Source organism: Aplidium turbinatum, chromosome 5 (assembly GCF_918807975.1).
Source record: "Aplidium turbinatum chromosome 5, kaAplTurb1.1, whole genome shotgun sequence".
Classification (NCBI taxonomy): domain Eukaryota; kingdom Metazoa; phylum Chordata; class Ascidiacea; order Aplousobranchia; family Polyclinidae; genus Aplidium; species Aplidium turbinatum.
In genome coordinates, this window is record NC_137476.1 from 4,921,033 (window position 1) to 4,942,200 (window position 21,168).

At 37.7% G+C, this 21,168-nt stretch overlaps 1 protein-coding gene across 1 annotated transcript; it reads left to right on the forward strand.

Annotated features, from left to right (window-relative positions):
- Positions 1–180: 180 nt before the first annotated feature.
- On the forward strand, positions 181–20,960 carry LOC145769918 (ras-like GTP-binding protein RHO). The gene is made up of 4 exons (XM_082581467.1): positions 181–385; positions 12,796–13,004; positions 18,475–18,707; positions 19,313–20,960. The coding sequence occupies exons 1-3, from the start codon at positions 230–232 to the stop codon at positions 18,686–18,688; spliced, it is 579 nt and encodes a 192-aa protein (XP_082437593.1). The 5' UTR covers positions 181–229; the 3' UTR covers positions 18,689–18,707; positions 19,313–20,960.
- The last annotated feature ends 208 nt before the right edge of the window (positions 20,961–21,168 follow it).

Here is a 21,168-nt window from a genome sequence, read left to right on the forward strand (position 1 = left end):
TAATTGTTTGTATATAAATATTGTATATGTACTATGTAGTACATATGATAACAGACTAGGCTATGGATTTCAACATTTATATATTACCATTATATGATATAGTTGATATGTTGGATATTATCCATTAGTTGTATTGTATGTACCACTTTATGTGTATACTTTTTTTTAATATCAAAGGCTAAACTAATCAATTTTAAGTATATATTTGAAAGATTAATTTGCATCAGAAATGTCGACATTACGAAAGAAATTAGTCATTGTTGGAGATGGAGCCTGTGGAAAAACCTGTTTGCTTATAGTTTTTAGTAAAGATGAATTTCCCGTTGTTTATGTACCAACCGTCTTTGAAAACTATGTTGCTGACATTGAAGTAGATGGAAAACAGGTAAGGATTTGTAGTTGGCTTGATCCCTGTCTAGTCCTTCACTACTTCATGATATCTGTTGCATTTGCTGCAGTTATACCCAGGCCTCGAAGTTCACGGCGGTCATGTCCGCCGTCACAGCATGTGATGTCCGCGGGAAGTACTATCTAGATCGGTCATATTTGTCCGCCGAGAAATATCGATAAAAATCGTCATTGCATAGCTCGAACAATTGATGCAAATATATAATTTCCCATGCATTCTAGCGCGCATCTAGAAAATCTGAATACTGTATCCCTTAGCTTCCATTCAAGCAGGAAAACTTTCGATATTTACGATTAGTGACGTTGAATCAGCGTAACAAAGGTGAATTCTTCGCCGATGGGAGTACCGGTACTTTTACACTAATCACACGCAACTTAGTTCAAGTCATACGTCACAATGTCTGGCTTTGATCTCCGAGTAATATTGATAAGGCAAGGTTGGTTACAAAATTAGATTATACGAGTCGGCTATTACAGCAAGATGCAGCAAAATTTGTTTAGTTTTGGTATTACAGTAAGAAAGAAAAGGCCCAGGGAAAATTCACTTTCGCTCACATGACGCGCAAAAATAAACCTAAAGAAAAAAAGCTTAGGGAAACTTTGCACAACAGAAAATAGTAGCGTTTCAGTGTAGAAGTTTTCCGACTCGTGCCCAGAGCATTGTGACGCAAGAAGCCACACGACCTCGTTCGGTGGAAGTTAATTAGTTATGCGGCGTATTGAACAGCTACACGGCGCTTTGACTCTTCAAGCGCACGTCGTTGTTCTGATGAAAGCTTTTCCGAGTCAGTGACTTCGCTGAAATTTTAAAAAGCCTTCTAATCCGTAGCTATAGTTGGCGAAGAATTATCAAGATAAAGTGATTAAGCATGACGATCGACGCTAAAACTGGTGTGTCCGCCGTGAGACTTAATTTGTCCACCGAGATAGCTGCTCAGACCGGACACTAGGGTGGATCAAAAAAAATGAATTTTTGAGTTCAGCTTAGTGCATCTGCCAAAAGTTGCAGTTTGGGCTATCTTTTGCATTGGTACTTGAAAAAACATTTTTTGACCCCGTTTGACCCCTATCCAAGAGCTCTCTAGTGGCCGCCGAACCAAAATTCCTTAAATTGGCTATAATTTTTTTTCTGGTAGGTGCAGGCTAGTGGTTTTGGTGTCTATCCCCACTAAATCAAGTCTTGGGAAGTCATTTCTGCAATTTAAAATCTTCTATGGGCTAGCAAAAGGACAACAAAACCTTTTTCAGCAAAAATGCTTAAAAAAGTTGGAAATTTATTGGTTTTTTTAGAAAAAAGGCAAAGAAAAACAAATTCATAATGCTGCTAAAGGCATTTCTGTTAGTACACTGAAGCAAACAATTACCATATGAAGTTTTGAAAAAATGTTGCCTTTAATTTGTACATCCAATTATCCATAGCATTACAGTAATGGACACAAAATGCATGACAACGGGTTCAGGCAAAATCAGTCTGTTACTATTTTGTTGCTCAGTTCACCAACTTATGGCATGCATAACTTTTTTTGTACATTTATCTTGTGCAGAACTTCCAGCCAGCATGGTTTGTTGCTTGTGTAGATCTTGTACAACTCTGTACAGTGTAGCCTACATATGGCCTTTTTTTCTTCAGACTTGGTTACTTTACCGGAGTGATAATTTGTCACCATTCCAAAGCTCGCTTATCTGCATCGCTTGTGACACAGAGGAAGCTGAGTTTCTGCTTGATGGAAGTAAAATTTTCATTTTGTTCCAATAGCCTTGGAGGAAAGTGCAAAAAGTTGGGAGAGACCTCCAAGAGGGAAAATAAAGTAAATGAATCTGGGTCAAACAAATCTTTTAAACTTAGCGTCTGTGGCTGTATAATAGTCTTAAGTAACTCTTTGGATTGGGAGGTTGTTCGAGTTCATTGATGCTGACTCCATTGATACTCAACTATGATTTGCGCAGCAAATTTTTTTTCTTCAGTTATGGAAACTTCTTGGCTAAACAAGCTAAAGACTACAAGTCTCTCTGCCAGGTACCAAAGATGGTTGTCAAGCTTGGAACAACTGTGCCAATGGTTTAAAAAATTTAGGATACTTGCCTGTGTTATGATCCATCATCAACATTAAATGACTGCCCAATCCATCAACCACCACATGGAACGCTTGGACTGAAGGCCCTGGATGACGAGACTGTCGAGTGGCTGATGACATCATGCCCAAACATATAGTCCGGAAGAACAGCTCATACGACGAAGAAGAACATTAAATCATTGCTGGGTGACTAACGTCAAAGAAACAGTGAACCATGGCTTAAAGTAGAAAATGCAAAGAAAGACTGCTAACTCTGTTAGCCTATTCTTTGCAGCTGCTCATCACTACAGGTTGCAGAAGCTTGGATTGGCACAGTTATCTGCTTTTTTCTCTGCTCTTTTCTTTTTCTGCTTGACTTTACTGTAATGCTGATTTCGACTTCCAACCAGTATTATACTAGTTAATACATTTCCAGTTTCTTTTTAGTACAGTTATCACTTGTCAGTTGTTAAATAACCTTCATTTAAATAGCCTCTCCTGTTAAATTCGATACAGCAGTCAGATGCTTCAGATAAAGGGGTTACATGCGAAATCTGAGACTTGTTTTTAATTGCAGAAGGGAGTTTTGCCAGATGGAAAATACTTCAAAATGAAAGCTCCAGGTACCTACAATCATGCTCGATGGATGACAAAAATAATATACACACTGAAGATAGCCTTGTTGAGAAACCTAAAGTCGAAATCAGTACTACAGTAAAGTCAAGCAGAAAAAGAAAAGAGCAGAGAAAAAAGCAGATAACTGTGCCAATTCAAGCTTCTGTAATCTGTAGTGATGAGCAGCTGCGAAGAATAACAGAGTTAACAGTCTTTTTTTGCATTTTCTACTTTAAGCCATGGTTCACTGCTCCTTTGACCGTTAAGTCACCTAGCAATGATTTAATGTTGATGATGGAAGGTAACACAGGCAAGTATCCTAAATAGTTTAAACCATTGGCACAGTTGTTCCAAGCTAAGCTTGACAACCATTTTTGGTGCCTGGCAGAGAGACTTGTAGTCTTTAGCTTGCTTAGCCAAGAAGTTTCCTTAACTGAAAAAAAATCTGCTGCGCAAATCATGGTTAAGTATCAATGGAGTCAGCATCAACGAACTCGAACAACCTCCCAATCCAAAGAGTTACTTAAGACTATTACACAGCCACAGACGCTAAGTTTAAAAGATTTGTTTGACCCAGATTTATTTACTTTATTTTCCCTCTTGGAGGCCTTCCCCGACTTTTCGCACTTTCCTCCAAGGCTATTGTAACAAAATGAAAATTTTACTTCCATCAAGCAGAAACTCAGCTTCTTCCGTGTAACAAACGATGAAGATAAGCGAGCGTTGGAATGGTAACAAATTATCACTCCGGTAAAGTAACCAAGTCTGAAGAACAAAAAGACCATATGTACTGAGTTGTACAAGATCTACACAAGCAACAAACCATGCTGGCTGGAAGTTCTGCACAAGATAAATGTACGAAAAAAGTTATGCATGCCATAAGTTGGTGAACTAAGCAACAAAACACTCACAGATTGATCTTGCCTGAGCCCGTTGTCATGCATTTTGTGCTATGGATAATTGCTGTAATGCTATGGATAATTGGATGCACAAATTAAAGGCAGCATTTTTGGAAAAATTCATAATATGGTAATTGTTTGCTTTTACATGTTTGCTTCAGTGTATTAACAGAAATGCCTTTAGTAGCATTATGAATTTGTTTTTCTTTGCCCTTTTTCTAAAAAAAAACAATAAATTTCCAACTTTTTTAAGCATTTTTGCTGAAAAAGGGCTCTGATGTCCTTTTGCTAGCCCATAGATGATTTTAGATTGTAGAAATGACTTCCCAAGACTTGATTTAGTGGAGATAGACACCAAAACCACCAGCCTGCACCCACTAGAAAAAAAATTATAGCCAATTTAAGGAATTTTGGTTTGGCGGCCACTAGAGAGCTCTTGGATAGGGGTCAAACGGGGTCAAAAAATGTTTTTCAAGTACCAATGCAAAAGATAGCCCAAACTGCAACTTTTGGCAGATGCACTAAGCTGAACTCAAAAATTCATTTTTTTTGATCCACCCTACCGGACACGTTTGTCCGCCGTCAACAAAAACGAATTTCGAGGCCTGTATACCACTGTATAATGTACAGTATATATATGTGAATGATCTGCTACTGTTAGAAGAATCCATTTCGGAGAATTCCTAGTTCAAAGAAAGCCTTATTTGGAGAATTCTAAAATTTCTCAGCGGCATCTGTTTATTCAAATTAGCTTATAATAGAGGTTAACCAAGTAAAATGTCAGCAAAAAAAGTCTCAACTAATGAAGAAGAAAAAGTTATCAAATGGCCTTTCATAAATAACAAAGTGTTTGAACTCCAACAAACATCCTTGCTGAAAAGACCCAATTTAGCGGGTCTGCTACTATTCGGCGAGTCCAATTTGGCTAGTCCAATTTGGCCAGTCCAATTCGGCGAGTGCCCTATTCGGCGAGAGCCCTTATCGGCGAGTTCCCTATTTGGCAATTTTTTGAATTTTTTTTTAAATTATTGTTTACCGTAGCCTAATTATCGTTGCCGCTTTTACATCGTTTTAACGTCGCTAAACGTTGAAATAAGACCCTAACCCCAACCCTAACTCCTAACCATACGCGTCGATTTCCGCCGTTAAATTTATGTTTGAGGGGCAACAAAAATGGCTGTTACAAGTGGTATTTCAAAAATAATATACTTCGCGAAAGAGATTTAGATCATTTAAACAGACTTTAAGAATGCCAAAAGCGAAAAACAGCCTGCGTTGCTCTTGCCCGCAAAACAGCTGATCGCATGGCTTTTTCTGAAACGTGAATTACTACTGAGATGCGCATCAGTCACACACTGCTCATCTTCTCGCGCGTAAGGAGCAACTTCAAAGTCAAAACGCGTAGTAGCGAAAAAGTGAATGCGAGGTTGAATGTTTATTCTCATTTCACGAGTTATCTAAACGTCCGTTAGATTTTTTGTGACTTCAAACATGATTTCGATTTTAGCAAACTTTATCAAGTTGAAACTACGACACAACAAACAATTATGTGAATACAGCTTAAAAAAAAATCCATTTTTCAAAACTGTCATCCGTGTTTTGCTTCAATAATTAAGCACTGTCTCTACTCAGGCTACATCTCATACACTCATCAATATACACTCTTTCACTAGGCCTACCGTATATATGATACAGTACTCGAGTATAGGTCGATCTCTTGTGTAAGTCGAACCCCTACTTTTGAGCTGAAAATCTGTGATATTTCCTTCTCCCATGTATAAGTCGAATAGCTTATTCCCCACACTACCATTCATGGTTCAGTTAAGTATTGGCATTGACGTATGGTGAGGAAATTTCAAATTAGATCGTAGAGTAACTTACACAACTGGAATAGTCACGTAACTATTTACGGCAATATTAAGTAAACCAGCTAAATTATACCGGAATGGCCCGTTTCTGTGAGTCCGATTCGGTGAGTCCGATCCCTTAACGGGGGATTTTTTCAATTTTTTTTTTAAATTATCGGGTACCGTAGCCTAATTATCATTGCCGTTTTAGGGTTAGGAGTTAGGGTTAGAGGTTAGGAACTCACCAAATCAGACTCACCGAATCGGACTCACCGAATAGTAGCAGACCCAAATTATACGCGCTATTTTCAACTAAGCCTTCCCACTGTGAGATCAATTATTACGATTCAACAGAACGCATTGTTTTGTTTGCAATGTGTGAGAATTAAATCGAAAACCGATAAAAGAAAAGGTGTTTAATGGTCTTGGTTGCAGATATTGCCTGCATAAATGACGTCTCATCACCTAGCCAACCTGACATCATTGTTTTATGCAACCGCATAAAACAATGATGGCCGCTAAGGTTTGACGTCGACTTCAGCGATCATGGAATGTTACGTAATAATAAGAATGATTATATCATACATGCAAAAATAAAAAAATTGATGTCTTAAAACAGCTCTTTCCGCTGTTTTGTCTCGTGAGCTTTGCATATTGCTCAACATGTGCATAAAGTTTAGAATTGACATGAAATCATTAAAGTTGAAATTAAGTTTGAACCACTGTGAAAGAAACGTATTCAATACTTTTACTTCGGCCGACGCCATTTCACACTCCGTAATCTACGTTGGCAATGGTTTTGCCGCAGCAAAAATGCGTTCATTTTGAAAACTGCCGAGCTGGAAACAACAGCCTGTTGTCCCGTGTATAAGTTGAACCTGTCTTTTTGAGGTAAAAATCACTTGCAAACATCTCGACCTATACTCGAGTATATACAGTATTCGATAACAGACTATAAAGACTTTCGATAAAAAACAGGAGAAAACACTTTGCCGTTGTTAATGCTTTGAAGGTAAGTAATTAGCAAAACGTGCGATACGAGGTTAATAAAACTGATAGCTGGTTTCCACTCTGCTTGAGATCATGATTTTTTGCGTTTTATTTCGATAACTTCACTTGTCTTGATCGTTGTTATTCACTCGCACGAAAAGGAAATGCATCGGCTTGTTTTCCAACTGTTCCAATTATGAGCTAACAATACCAAAATTTTTACGACTAGGCGTAGGGGAGAGTGGGGTTGGTTGAATCATGGTCGACTGCGCTGTGACTAAAATCATTGAACCAAGCCAGATGACTTGTTTCGCAAGGCATGGCCATCATTTCAGCATGCTGCAACGCACGAGTTTCGAAGTTGGTGTTTAGTTGGCGTTTTTTAGTACCCCCATATCTTATAGCTGTTTGCAACATTTCAGTGTTGTTTATATTTGTCGTTTAGCATTAGTTAGATAGTGTGCAGATGAGAAGTTAGAAGTTATTTTTGTAGCCAGTTAGCTAAGTGTTAAGAAATCAGTAATGACGGCCAAGTTCAAACTCAGTATAATATAATATAGCTTTTACTCTTATTTTCTGTGATATCTTGGTGGGGTTGATTGAATCACGTGATTCAACCAACCCCGTTATATTTTTACCTGATGAAATCATTAATCAGAAATTAGTCAAACAATTTGCCAAATGAATCCACTAACCCAGTGGTTCCCAACTCATGGGTCGCGACCCAAAGTTGGGTCGCCTGATAATTTTTTTGGGTCGCTTGTTTTTCAGGCATATTGTATCTTGGGCGAAAAATATAACAATAAAAAAATTCAAAACGTGAAGAGATCGATCACAAAACTGGAAAATATAAACACAAGTCATGAAGCGTTTCGTGTCGAGACATCGGAAAGCTTTGTAGCATGATCGTAGTGCAAGAAGTTTTAACAGTTTTCGCTTTTATTATTGTTATTATTATTATTATTTGTAAACCCAACAAAAATTTCAGTCTCAAACATAAATTAACTTGACAAAGTTACGGGATATATATTGTAACGTGCACTATATGTCACGAACGCTATGTCAGACAAACTATGACAAAGCTTTCCACACGTTGGACCACGCATAGTCTGGTGTGGTAAAACGATAAAACGCATCAAAGACAAAGCCCCAAGTGCTGTATGAACTTATTGCTTTCTCCACAGAGAGGCCTTTGCTGCACAAAAGCTGTCTCAAGAGCTGCACGAAGTGTTGAATGATGTGAAGTGTGTAAACTTCATCAAAACAAGTCCAATATATCGGCATTTGTTTTCGTCTTTGTGGATTCTGATTATTATCAAGCATTGCTGTTGCACACAGAAGTGCGATAGTTGTCACGAGGTCGTGTCCTGAAGCGAGTTTGTAATTTGCGAGAGGAGATTGCTATCTTCCTGAGGCAACAGAACTGTGTGAGATTAGCCGAAAAGTTTTTGCAAGAAGATTTCAAGGTAAAAGTTGCTTACCTTGCCGATATATTTTACTCTCTGAATTCTCTAAATTTATATATGCAAGGCAACGGTTTTACGGTGATTGATCGCGCCGCAAAAGTTTCTGCCCACAAAAAACTCATATTCTGGAAAAGTTATGTCACCAGAGATGAGTACGATATATTTCCTCAGCTAACGCAATATATCTGTGGCAAGGAAGTTGATATTAAGCAAATGATAATAATTAGACACCTGGAACAGTTTGCCAAAAAGTTTGTGCACTACTATGGAGAATCTCTAACACTTAATAACCAAAATGATTGAATAATAATTGATTCATTTGTTGGAAAAGATCTGCCTCAACTTTCCATCCATGTTGCAGAACAGTTTATGGACATAACGACAGAAGTAGCAAACTGTATTTCTTTTGCGTCCTTCAAAGACAAATACCTCAAAGATTCTGCAAACATCCACTTTTGGGCTTCCATGTACAAAGTGTATCTCACAGTTTCACAACTTGGGATTCAAAAACAGATTCCATTTGCAACAACTTGGCTTTGTAAGATTGGATTTAGCGCCATGTGTGTATTGAAAACTGAGCAGCGAAACCGGCTGGAAGTTAAAGCCGACATGCGGCTATGCCTAAGCAAAATAACGCCTCGACTTCAAAAGCTCCCTGACAGCAAGCGAGCACAGCTATCTCATTAATGATTTGATAAACATATTATTTTCGGAAAAAGTTACTGCTTTTGTAGTGCTGTTTGTTTGCAACACAATCTTGTATGGCTTCCAAAATATTACGACAATTTGCTTGGGTCGCAAGATTTTACCGAACTGACTTTTTTTTTTAAATGGGTCGCCTTAAAAACGAGTTGGGAACCACTGCACTAACCAATGTGATCATGTTCAAACGTCTGTGATGTCACAGAGCATTGACGTTGCTGATGAGCCACCAGCCTCGGACGAAAGCTCAATTTCTGAGGTGCAAGGTCTGTTGGCCGCCACAAGCGATGAGTAACCGGTCAATACACCTTCAACATCTCGTTTATGTAGGAAAAGACTCGCATTGACATTTGATAAGTCCCGGAGTTAATTCAATGCCATTCAGCCCTGAAATGGTGCGTGCGTTCGCCAAGGCTCCTGTCAAAACAGGTAAAAGAAATGGAGGAAGAAAACGCATCAAGTGTGCGATACTGACGGACAAGCCAGAAAACAAAGCAATTGAGCATAGGACTGCTAAGAAGCCTCAAAAGAAGAGCAAGATTCAATCACAAGAAAAAGAGGTTCAGCAGCCACTGCAGATGGAAGAGCATGGCTATGCAACCAATGTGGAGAAAATTACAATAACAGTGTTGACAGAGAAGCTTGGGTGAAATGTATCGTAATGAACTCATGAGTTCTGTACAGATGGGCTGTTTATTTGCACAAAATGTGTTAAACTGTTTTGCTTGTTTTTGTGGAATGCTATAAATATTTTGCCATTAAGTTAGTTTGTAGTTATTCGAAATAATGTGTTATGTTATATAACACAACAAGGAATTTTTTAAAATGATTTTATGAATGATTCAACTAACCCCACCGGCCACCATGTGATTCAACCAACCCCGTTGTCTCAAAAAATAGTACCTTTTTTGAAATGTGCACCAATTTTAACTGCTTTGTAGTATCTATATGAAACCATTTTCATCTAGTAGAGTATATGACCAAGTATCAGCAGACCAATTTTCACCTTGATCTGTAGTCTGTGGCGCCCACAAGCGGAATAAAACCTTAAAATGATTCAACCAACCCCACTCTTCCCTACTGCATGCTTAAAACTAATCGTTTCAAGCAGCGGTTCTACTAAATTTGGTTTGCGACCTAGGTGTCAATGTAAACAAGACACTAAGGCTAATCAAAGACTATTTTAATTGAGTAAAAAAGCATTATGATGATGACGTCATCACCTTTCTCGCTTCCCAAGGTTTTTTGAAAAGTAGGCGCCTATGCTCCTAACCCCAACCCTTACCTCTAACCGTAAAACGGCAATGATAATTAGGCTGCGGTACCCAATAATTTTAAAAGAAAAATCCAAAAATCGCCGAATAGGGAACTCGCCGAAAAGGGCTCTCGCTGAATAGGGCACTCGCCGAAACGGGCCATTCCGCAATTTAGCAATCTCTTAGTCGTTCAGCTTGCAAGCACGCCTCGGCAGTCGGCATTGAGGCTTTTTAGCGAAATGAGCGAAATACATCAAATGGTCACCTTTTCACTTTGAGACAATAAATGCTTTGATTGCTTATAAATTTTGTCTTTTTTTTTATAGTTTGAAATGGGGTAGGTTTTTCTGGCGCACCCTATATAACGTAAATATTATATACATCAAAGTTTGGAATTGACCAACACATATAGGGTGAAGTGAACAGTGAACAGCATTCAACCAAGCAAAAGCTGTTTATGGATATATTCCCTTTACTTCACTATTTTTTAACCCTTACCTTCAGTGTTAGATTGACTAATAAAATTGTTCTGTTTTTGTGAACCAACCCAACAAACTGTCCCCTTGAAGCGGTTGACTATTTCATATCATTAAGCTTAATCATTGTAAGTCGTGACATGAGATGCAATCGTTGGTGGTCTTTTAAAGACAATACTGGCCGAAGGTTTTAATTTCTTTGTCAGTCAGGGTCAAAATGTTTGTATAACAGGTAGCCCAAATGATTCTACGTTTTTGTCTGTGTTGGTTTTCTTTTTCGGTACAAGTTACAACTTACAAGGATTTGGCTTTTTCAAATAAAAAACATTGGATCTCCAAAAAAGTGTGGAAGTTGTGCATTTTGTGGTGCTAGAAAAATCTTTTCCTGTATGGTCAGTGACACACACAGCCTCACATCACAATCAGGAAAACTTTTTCACCATAAACATAATTTGACAAGAAAACTTGTTATGAACCAATACGCTTTTCATGAATCAATATTACAAACTGAGTTTCAATAATGCTGAAACTGTGTTGACATGTGTGCACATCACTTTAAAATTGTCAGGTGGGAAAAAGTTGTATGCCAACTTCATGGTAAAAACGGTTTTAGCTGAACAAAGAACACCAAACTGTCCCATAATGAAGTTGCAAGTTCGATCACTCGTGGTGGCAATGGGATGTGGTGCACTATTTCATCTACTAGATGTCTTCCGAATAGAGAGAGCAGTCCTTGAAGTTGCTCAAGTGCACTCGCCACTCACCGAGGGTCGAACCAACATTGCCTAATCTTGTTGTTCCTTTTGGAAAGATTCAACTTTCGCCTGAGGTCACTAAATGCAAAATCTCAAACTTTCGTCAGTCTCGTTGGGAAGAGACCCCACACAGCACATTAATGATGAAGGTTCATGCGGCCACATCGAATACTTAGAGCCAGATTTCCTGAAGAATAACAAATCCAATCTCATAAACTTGTTAGTTACGGTATCTTTTACTTCATTTGATTGAAGTTATGGACTCTTTTGTTTTTATTCTATTAAATTTTACATGTTACGTTTCTTCATTAGTAATTGCGTAGTAATCAATTATATATTTTTTTAATTGTTTTCACTGTCGCGCAACATGGAATTGTTGCGCCACAATACCAAAACTTAAAATCTTTGAAGAATTCATTGTTATTTTTGCTTATGACATGATCATACTGAGGATGCTATGTTAGCGAAATCAATATATGTTTAAAAAATGAGGCTGCTAAACTGTTTATTGCGTTGAGCAGCAAGACTTATACTTCAGAGTTAGGGTTAAAAACTACTAATGTAAAGTAGTCAACACGCAAAACAGCTTCTTCACCCTGTATTTTATTCATTCTATCTATTTGGTTGAGTCCAATCCATGACGTCATGGCATTTTTGACCAGGGCAGAAACTTGTACACCAGCTCCGAAGATCGAATGACACTGTTCACAAGGAGTCTAATTTGAAACATGGTTCCCTTTTCTATTGTAAAGTGGCCTAATTTGTTAAAAATATATTGCATTTGCAAATTGTCTCTTGCAACACCATATGATACGGTATTTTAGTCACATTAGACAAGTGTACCTGTACCATGTTTATAACATTATAGTCTTGTTGTCTGCAGGAAGCGACAAATTTTAAAGCCATAAATTAAAGTTTTTTAATCAACAGTCCTTCTAATAAATTTTAACTTTTTTAATGACTTCAATTGTTCATAAATTATAAAGTATATTTTTGGTCCTGTTCTACTGGAATTTTTTTGTCATCTAAAGCCGTGCTTGCTTATCGACTAATACCCTCATAAACGTGTTTTAAATTCTTAGGAAATGAAATTTTATTTCAGTATTTGTAAATACTATAAAATTAAATACACGATAATAGACTGTTCACCAGACATTTAAAATTATTTTTTGTTTTGTTTCACTGACTACAAAATGACAACCAGCTTGAACATGGCTGCCTTTCAGCTGCAGTGCTGCAGGTGTTTTGAAGTGCATTTGAAGCTCGTAGAATAGATATTATAAGTTTTTAATTCAAAATTGTCAATTTTCATTTTCCCATTTCTTAGGTGGAACTGGCATTGTGGGACACAGCTGGCCAGGAAGATTATGATCGGCTCCGGCCATTGTCCTATCCTGACACTGATGTTATTTTGGTCTGTTTCTCCATTGATTCACCAGATTCTTTAGAAAACATTACTGAGAAATGGATGCCAGAAGTGAGACATTTCTGCCCAAATGTGCCTGTGGTCCTTGTCGGAAACAAAAAAGATTTGAGGTGATTAAACAATTAACTGACTCTATCAAATCCACAGCATCTTTTAACTTGCCTTTTCAGTCTTCGAAATTAGCATATGTTTACTTCGGCAAAAACGTTGCCGAGGCCAAACGGCAAAAGTTGAAATTGCCTCGGCAATTGCTGTGAACATTTATTACGAAAAGATTGTACCAAAACATGTAAAACGAGAAGCGAAAAATATACAGAGTAGTCTATCACGACCGCATTGTTTGATTTGTTGTGATGTAATAATACCAAAAGTAGCGATAAAGCGAGCAACGCGATACGCACGCTGTTACGGTAATTCACGTTAAATAACTCACAGGGTGGGGGGGAGTAAGTAAATTTTTGATTGATTCAACATTCGAGTCAGCACAAATCGATTTAATTTTCCCGGCGGGTTATATTGCGTAACAACAATGCCCAATAAAAAATTTACGTTTGTTTTACATTAATTCGACATCTAGCAACGTTGAATTATCATAAATTAACGTTAATTGCTTAACCAGTTACCCGTAACATATTAATAGCTCCCTGCGAGAAGATTGCCTCGATTTACGTATAAGCTAACATAAATTCAGCACAATTGGGACACTGCGGGCAACACAAAGTCTGTTTGATGAAGAACTAGTCAGAATCGGTATCATCAAGATGCTGTTTCAGCTGGACGAGATAACGGAAAGCGAGGGGCAATAAAGAGTAGATGCTAACAATAATTTGACATCTACTGGCGTTAAATCAATGCAAATAGGGTGATATTTCTATAAAAGATTCAATTCTCTCTGCTGGGCACGTGTCTAAGCGCCGGCGAAGTAGGAAGTAACCCAAATAAAACATCCAGCAATAGTAAGATAGAATCAACATCCTAATCTGGTGTAGTCTAAAAAAAAATTTTTTTTTTGCAATCTTGTGGTCCTTACAAGCGCTCGGGTGGCTTCGTCATTTTTATTGCCGACGCTAATGCGCCATTCATGCATTAGGCGAGTAAGAAGTGACATTGGACCCGGACATTTTTGATAACCGTTTGTTAGTTACAGGAGGCTTGTCTGGTAGTCAAACCGACGATTCTAAAATTCGGCAAAAATCGGACCTAAGGAACTGCCCCAAACCGCATTTTAAATTTGCATAGCGCGCCATCTAGCGGTTGTAAATATCTGCTCTAAATAAAATGCAACATATGACGCATATATTCACATAATTAACAGTCACAGTGTATTAAAAATATTTAAAAAGGTTGTGATCATAGGTGTCGCAGTAAAGGGGCACTAAACCCTCACCCGGATTTTGATTTTACATGTAATTTGCTTGTAAGAGTGCAATTTTCCAAAATCGGATTCGCCTTCCAGGCGAATAGCCTACTTTCCCATCAGGTTTTCAACCAACCCTATTTTAGTTTTTTGATTTCTCTAAAAAAATTTCCGCCGTAGGCTCAACGACCACTTACACCAGAAGACGTTAACAGTAGTTTTTTCACAATTCTCGCACCTCAACACTCAAATGTTACTTTAATTTGAGAACTTTTCTTACCTATGTTGCAGCTTACAAGATGAATTTGGCTTCAAAAATTGTGTCTTTGCAACCCCCGCTTCTTCCCTACCCCTGCATTTTTTTATGCCGACGCCCATGTTTGTGACGTATTTGGTCATTTATTATTGTTTAATGATTTTCACGTAATTATAATCGCCTACGTTAAATTGTAATTCAATGTAGGCTATATGACACTGCAACAACATTAGAAACTGAAACAAATGATGATACAACGTTGGCATATGTAGAATCAACGTATAATAGGCTAATAAAACGATGAACATCAGCAATTTGAGCGAGTAATGCTTCAAGAGAAAAGGCAATATTTAATATATGCGTTCACTTTCATTAACAAATCATTCATTGCAAAAAATATTTTACTTGTAAAAACTACCACAGTAACAATTGGAGGTCCCGTTCTAGAGATACAACTATTTTTATTAAAGTACTGTAAATATACTTCTACGCTTACAGCTCTTGGGTATCTAACACTCTAAAAGTGATGATTTTTCACACTGAGCTTCACAAGCACAGTGAATACTGCACTTAAAGCCTTTTTTGGAGCAACCACAAGATGTGCATAAACGTTTAGTGCTCCTGCAATTGCACCTAATTTCTTTCAGAAAGGTTTTGGGTGCACATTCATTATCTGTCATTATTGGGACCAGACCAGAAGTTGTTTCTTGTATCAATAGAAAGTAGGATTCAGCACAGTTTTTAAATAACGCCATGTTGACACTTGATGATGCACACGAAGGCTGTGAAAGTAGCATGCTCTACTTGTTGGAGGCATTCTTTCAAGTGATATATATTTGGGGATAAAGCGTAATTGTAGCGCAATAAATTCAGAGTATTCATGGAAAACTCTTGCTTGTACAGCATTTGGGCAAATTCTTTTTCAATTCTGGAAATGTCTTCTTTTAAAGCTTTCTTGTTTCTGAAGGCGGCACATTTACGTTGCACTTTGTCTAGACCTTTTAAGATTTTAAAAATTTTTACTTTTTCTAATCTGTAAAAGCAAGATGTTGTATCGCAGCCAGAGAACGCGTGGCAAAATAGCAACGTTCGGCACATATTTTCTCCAAGCTGCTGCAAGCAAGCTGCTCCGAGAAAGGACATCAGTTGATGAAAACCACCAAGTCGTAAGCAAACATTTTTGAAAATACGAAAATTGTTCTGTTTAATTTTGAATGCTCTGAAGTAGAGGGGTTGGTCAAACGTTAGCGGTGCACCACATAATTAGGCTCATTTTCCTTGCTTGGTCTTAAAGGAATATCATTGTACTGTGAACAGCTTCATCTGTTGCGGGATTAAGCGGTATCATAGGATTAAATAATACTGACGAAACTCACCTTTAACTACATTGGCCATGAACCCTTGCCATTTTACTGGCTTAGAATTGAATATATTTGAACACAGCCACAGAGTGTCAAGCAATTCATAGCGCGTAAATAACACAGCAGAGGCATTCAGCTGCTTGATTCGTACGCTTTCCAAGTACCGGTACCCATGTTTGCAGCAGTATACAGTTTGACTAAATTGCCAAAATTACCTAATTCCAGTAGTTCAGTTGCACTGACGTGTCGTTTTTCAATAACTAGTGGTCGAGTTGCCATTTTTAGATGAAGTTTGCCATCGCTAGATGAAAATGTCGACATATGATCGCGTAGCTCTTGCAATGTATATTGCCTACCTACTCGATTAATATCATTCATCCACAAACAGAGTTTTTTGAATGCTTCTTCCTTCAACAAATCTGAGTTGCGGAAGTTGAGCATGCTTCCACCAACCAGATCAGATTTTATAGTACGGTTACTGAGAAATCGCTGAAGACAATCTCTGTGATATGTAGCTTCTACAGCTCGTATATCTCCTGCATAAAATATCCTAAATTTTATTTGAATTGAAATGTCATCTGTCCTGTTTTCACATTCCGCTATTAATGCATCCTGTAGCAAACTTCTCTTTTGTTTTTTGTCAACAATTTCCACATTTCCTATCGAGGAAAATTGCTTTGGATTCTGTTTGAGTTTTTCAAGATCTATTTCTTCACCGCAAATCAAACAATGGGTTTTATAGTCGAATGTAGTTCTCCTTAATCGCGAAGCTGTAGGTTGCGGTTTGTGCGCATCTGCTTGGTTTCGAGCGAAAGCTTTCGATTCCTATAATTTCTATAGCAAATATTATGGACTGCAGTTTCCCGTTGGTCGCCAATATTCTCATTTATTTGATCACGATACTTAACAGACCACTGGGTTAGTGTTGATACTGCTTTTGAACCTAGCGTTCTGCCATCTTTTCCACAAACAACCACTTTCTGACAAATTTCGCAGATTTTACTTACATTGCTTTCCATATTGGCTCAAAAACTCAACGTTTTAAACTACTTGCTTGCACGCGTATTAGACGTTAGAACTGAAGAATTGGTCATGTACTGTCCCATAGCTCCGGCCACGTGTCAATATGAAATCAAGTTGACAACCTGCTGGGAAAATTGCTCCATTTTACGTAAACTGAACGTTTGGCGACGTTGCATCGAAGTAAGAATGGCTACCTATGTAACGACCTATTTCTTCAGATAACCACTTTTGTGTTGCGTTGGCAATGATGTATAATAATCCATTTAATGACTTGGCTGGTCTGATGTTACAGTTGTTATCCAACTCCTTAATTATGCAAGAACATTTGTTCGGGGCATTTTCTGAAATTTTTTCTTTGTAAAAGTTCAAGGTATAAATGATTACCAAATTTTATGTGCCCGTAATTTTCATGTTCGTCAAATACGTTGTAACAAACGAAATTACGTTTTCCGAAATCAATCTTAGTAAATTAGTATTTTGCATAATTTTACAACCACTGCACTATCATTGCAGCCTAGTTTCTGTTACATGAGGCACTCAGTAAACAAAACATGTTATTTTGCGTCGATTCAACGTCGCCAGACGTTGAATCAACGTAAAATAGCAAATTCTGCTGAAGGGTAATTCTAGGCACTATGTTAATCATCCTTGTTTCACTTGAAATTCGCGAATTAGCACGGCGGAAAATACTTATGTTTTTCTTCCGCTAGGCGGCGCGCCGTTCAATAATTGCTCCCCTCAAAAAGGCCTTTTCTTATGTCCGAATTTTGCCGAATTTTAGATTTGGGGTCTCAAACAGGTAACCTATCTTTTTATGAAGAAAAATGGTTGTTATCAAAAATGTCCGGGTCCGGCTATTTTTATGTCAATTCTTACTCGCCTGCATCTGCGTCGGCAATTGCCGACGCTAATTTCGAAGACTTCATTTTATAAACGGAATAGCTCGGTTAGACGCCTCCGATTCGGAGTTGCCGTTTTCGTTCGTACTTTCTCAAAAATTCTGTTTCCCTGCTGCTTCTATTTAATTCGAGAAATTGCAAGGGAAGATGGAACCTATGTACATTAGACAAGTCTTTCAGCGATACTGTATACCATTAAAAAAAAATGATAAAAGGCAGAAAATCATAAATACACGAATAACACAATATGTTGCTAATTGGACATCTGAGCTTCCTTCTAGGCTCTGTATGATAGCAGACAAGCTGAAAACCGATTTACGCGAAATACAGGCTGAAAGCGTATCAGTTAATCTTTCTTTGTTTCATGACATCACACACATACACTGTGACGTCGTTATACTAACAGTTGACAAGTTCAAAGTTTACATTTCACGGAATAATCAACGAAAAACTAGATTATCAGCTAAATTTCAAAAAGCGTTTGAGCTAATTACTAGGCCTGTACTGTTGTATTTCTACAATTACACTGTTTATTCTGCGTACATTTACAGTGTTGCGCAGTTTTAAATTTTTTTTTAATTGAAATGCATTCTTTCCTCATTTTTTTCTTTTTAATGTTTATCTGCATGTAATTATTCATGTGAATATTATAAGCAGTGTTTTTAACCATCAGCATCTTTGTAGATTTGATGAATCTGTTCGGAAAGAACTTTCTTTGAACAAGCAGCAACCGGTGACAACAGAGCAAGGGCAGAGAGTGGCGCAGGTGATCGGAGCCGTCCAGTATGTGGAATGTTCCGCTAAGAGCAAGGAAGGTGTTAGAGAAGTGTTTGAAGTAGCCACCCATCACGCAACCATAAAGAAGAAGAAATCTCATGGGATGTGTGACCTTGTATAGTACTTCACAACAGCTTAAGGTGAGCCCCAGACTGCTAAATCCGTCGTTTTTACATTGATTCAACGTTCAATGTAAAAATAACGTATTTTGTTGTTTGGGGCCACACGCAGTGAAGATCGAATAATTGAGAAAGGGGTCTAAGAGATGATTTATCTTCTATCCTATACCATTTTTGAAACATAAAATGATGGAGCTTGTCTTTGAAAGTTTTCTGCGTTGTACCATAGACATATAAAACCGAGCAGCAGCACAGACTTTAACATTTACAACACAATTTATTATCTTAAACTCTTACGTTACATTTCTTGTTTAAATACAAAATTTCGCTAATTCAAACTGTTACAATGAGTTACTTTCTGCAGCTGTGTCTTGTTTCGTTTAAAGGACGTTTAACATGAGCTCGTGCTTGTGCGAAAATTTATACCATCCAGGAAGAGAAAAACATATTTCGATCTTTACTGTGTGTGCCTTTACCGTTTATTTGTAGACATTTTTTTTCATTTTGCGCTTTTGCAGTTTTGAAATATATTTTCTATCTCAACTCGCTTACAGTCGTTCGTTCATTTCGCTTGTCATTGGCTGAACCGGCTCGAAATCTTAAACATTAACCTGTCTTTGTCCAAGGTCTTAACTTTCTGTTCCTGCACTTGATCATGCAAACTGTCTTGTGGTAATCCAAGCTATGCCCAATCCAAATGCGTCACTCGTCCTCTTGATTTGATGCCCAACTTGTGCTCTGCGTCGATAGGTCAAACCTGTTTTATTTTTAGAAGAGTATGGCAATGAATCCGCATATCCCAGGTAACAGACTGAAGTTTTGTTGTTAAATTTGTAGTAGCAGGCTGAGCAGAACTTTTCTAATCAAATGCAAGTTGATCATTTTATTACAAATTGTGTTCACGAAAGTTAGCCTACCCTAAGATTTTGTCGCATTCCACATAACTGTTCATAAACTCGCCCCATTACATTGATATCATGCATTGAAGCTTTTACCCATCAGTTCTGGTTCTGACGGTTTTTAGGTGTCGATTGTTACAGATTAAGTCAGCTTAAAATTTTTTTGGAACGTTTGCAGATGTTGAATCAATGTAAAAAGAATAAATTTTACGGAGCTAGGACAGAATTTCATTTGTTTGGTCGTTGTGTCATTTTCACGTAACAAAACTTTCTCCTTGCTTTAAACGCTTGCTTTTAAGCTATTGGTCGCATGCTTTGGAGAGTTGCACTGAAAATTCTTGAATCCATTATTGTAGTTATAAAATTGAGTCCTTTTAATTGTCACTTCACTCCGTAATCAGAGATATTTTACTGGGCAGTAGCCGTATGAGCATCGCTTATTGTGTGATTTTCACTTCACCATCATGTCAACTAAAGTGAACTGGTGTTGGTTTCGTCTCGTGCATAGCTTATCCGTCGCCAAAGGCGTGCATTCGAAACGAGCGCTTTCTTCGCCATGATTGTATAATTATAATACTTTACCGCTAGGCCTACAAATATTTTGTTTACTTAGATATCTAATATGTGATGTATGAGCTCTCCCTAGAGCACGGGGTTGTACAAAAAAGTGTGTTGATACTTTTCTCACTAATCGCACCGCTGTTACAACAATCCCAATTTCATCAATCTAACTTTAGCTGTGTAGTATACTTGCGTGATTTATGAAATGATATTGTACGCTTTATTTTGCCACTGTTGCTGTATTGCTTCATTGTGTCTACTTCAGACACGAAGAATTCTCAGTTTGTAAACTTCAAAAACAAAAACGTCGTTTGAATCTTTCAACGTTTAGGTTTTCCTGTGATTTTGACTTACAATTTTCAATCGTTTTTTTTGGAAAGCTTTGTCAGCAATGTCAAGACGCTTTGCTGTTGCGTGGCAACAATAACACGTCATATATCTTGATGAAAACTTGTTTCGACGTCATAGTTTTAGTCTTTTGAATTGCGATGGCATGCGGTGAGCTGGAATCTTGGCTGTGAAATATTCTTGTGCTTTTGTTACACGTCATATTAATCAGTGTTGTATGGTTTTTACGCCTGTACTATTTGTGCTTCTAGTTTTGTCTGAGTAAACCAGTCCGAAAATCAGTCAATTTTACATTAAATCAACGTCTGAGTTGTTGACTGTGAACTTTCGTTTACTTATTTGCTCTGTAACTGGCACTAGGTTTTCTAGTGAGAAAAATATTGTTCGTTGCTCAGCTAACTAGAAGCGCAAATTGTTGTGGTAATTATGTAGCGCAAGTGAATTTGAATAAATGAGATGTATGATTTGTGTCTTGGAGCTCCTCTGACGGTCTACATTTTGCACTTTATCCATATGTGTAGATCAGACTGCTTTGTATAATAGAATTTGTCTCAATTCGACATCTTAAGAAAGAAAAGAAAGACAAATCATGCAAATAAGTACAGACTTTTGCAACTTGTATCCATGTTTCAAATTCGAATAGAATTTTACTTATCACTGCGGACAATTCTTGG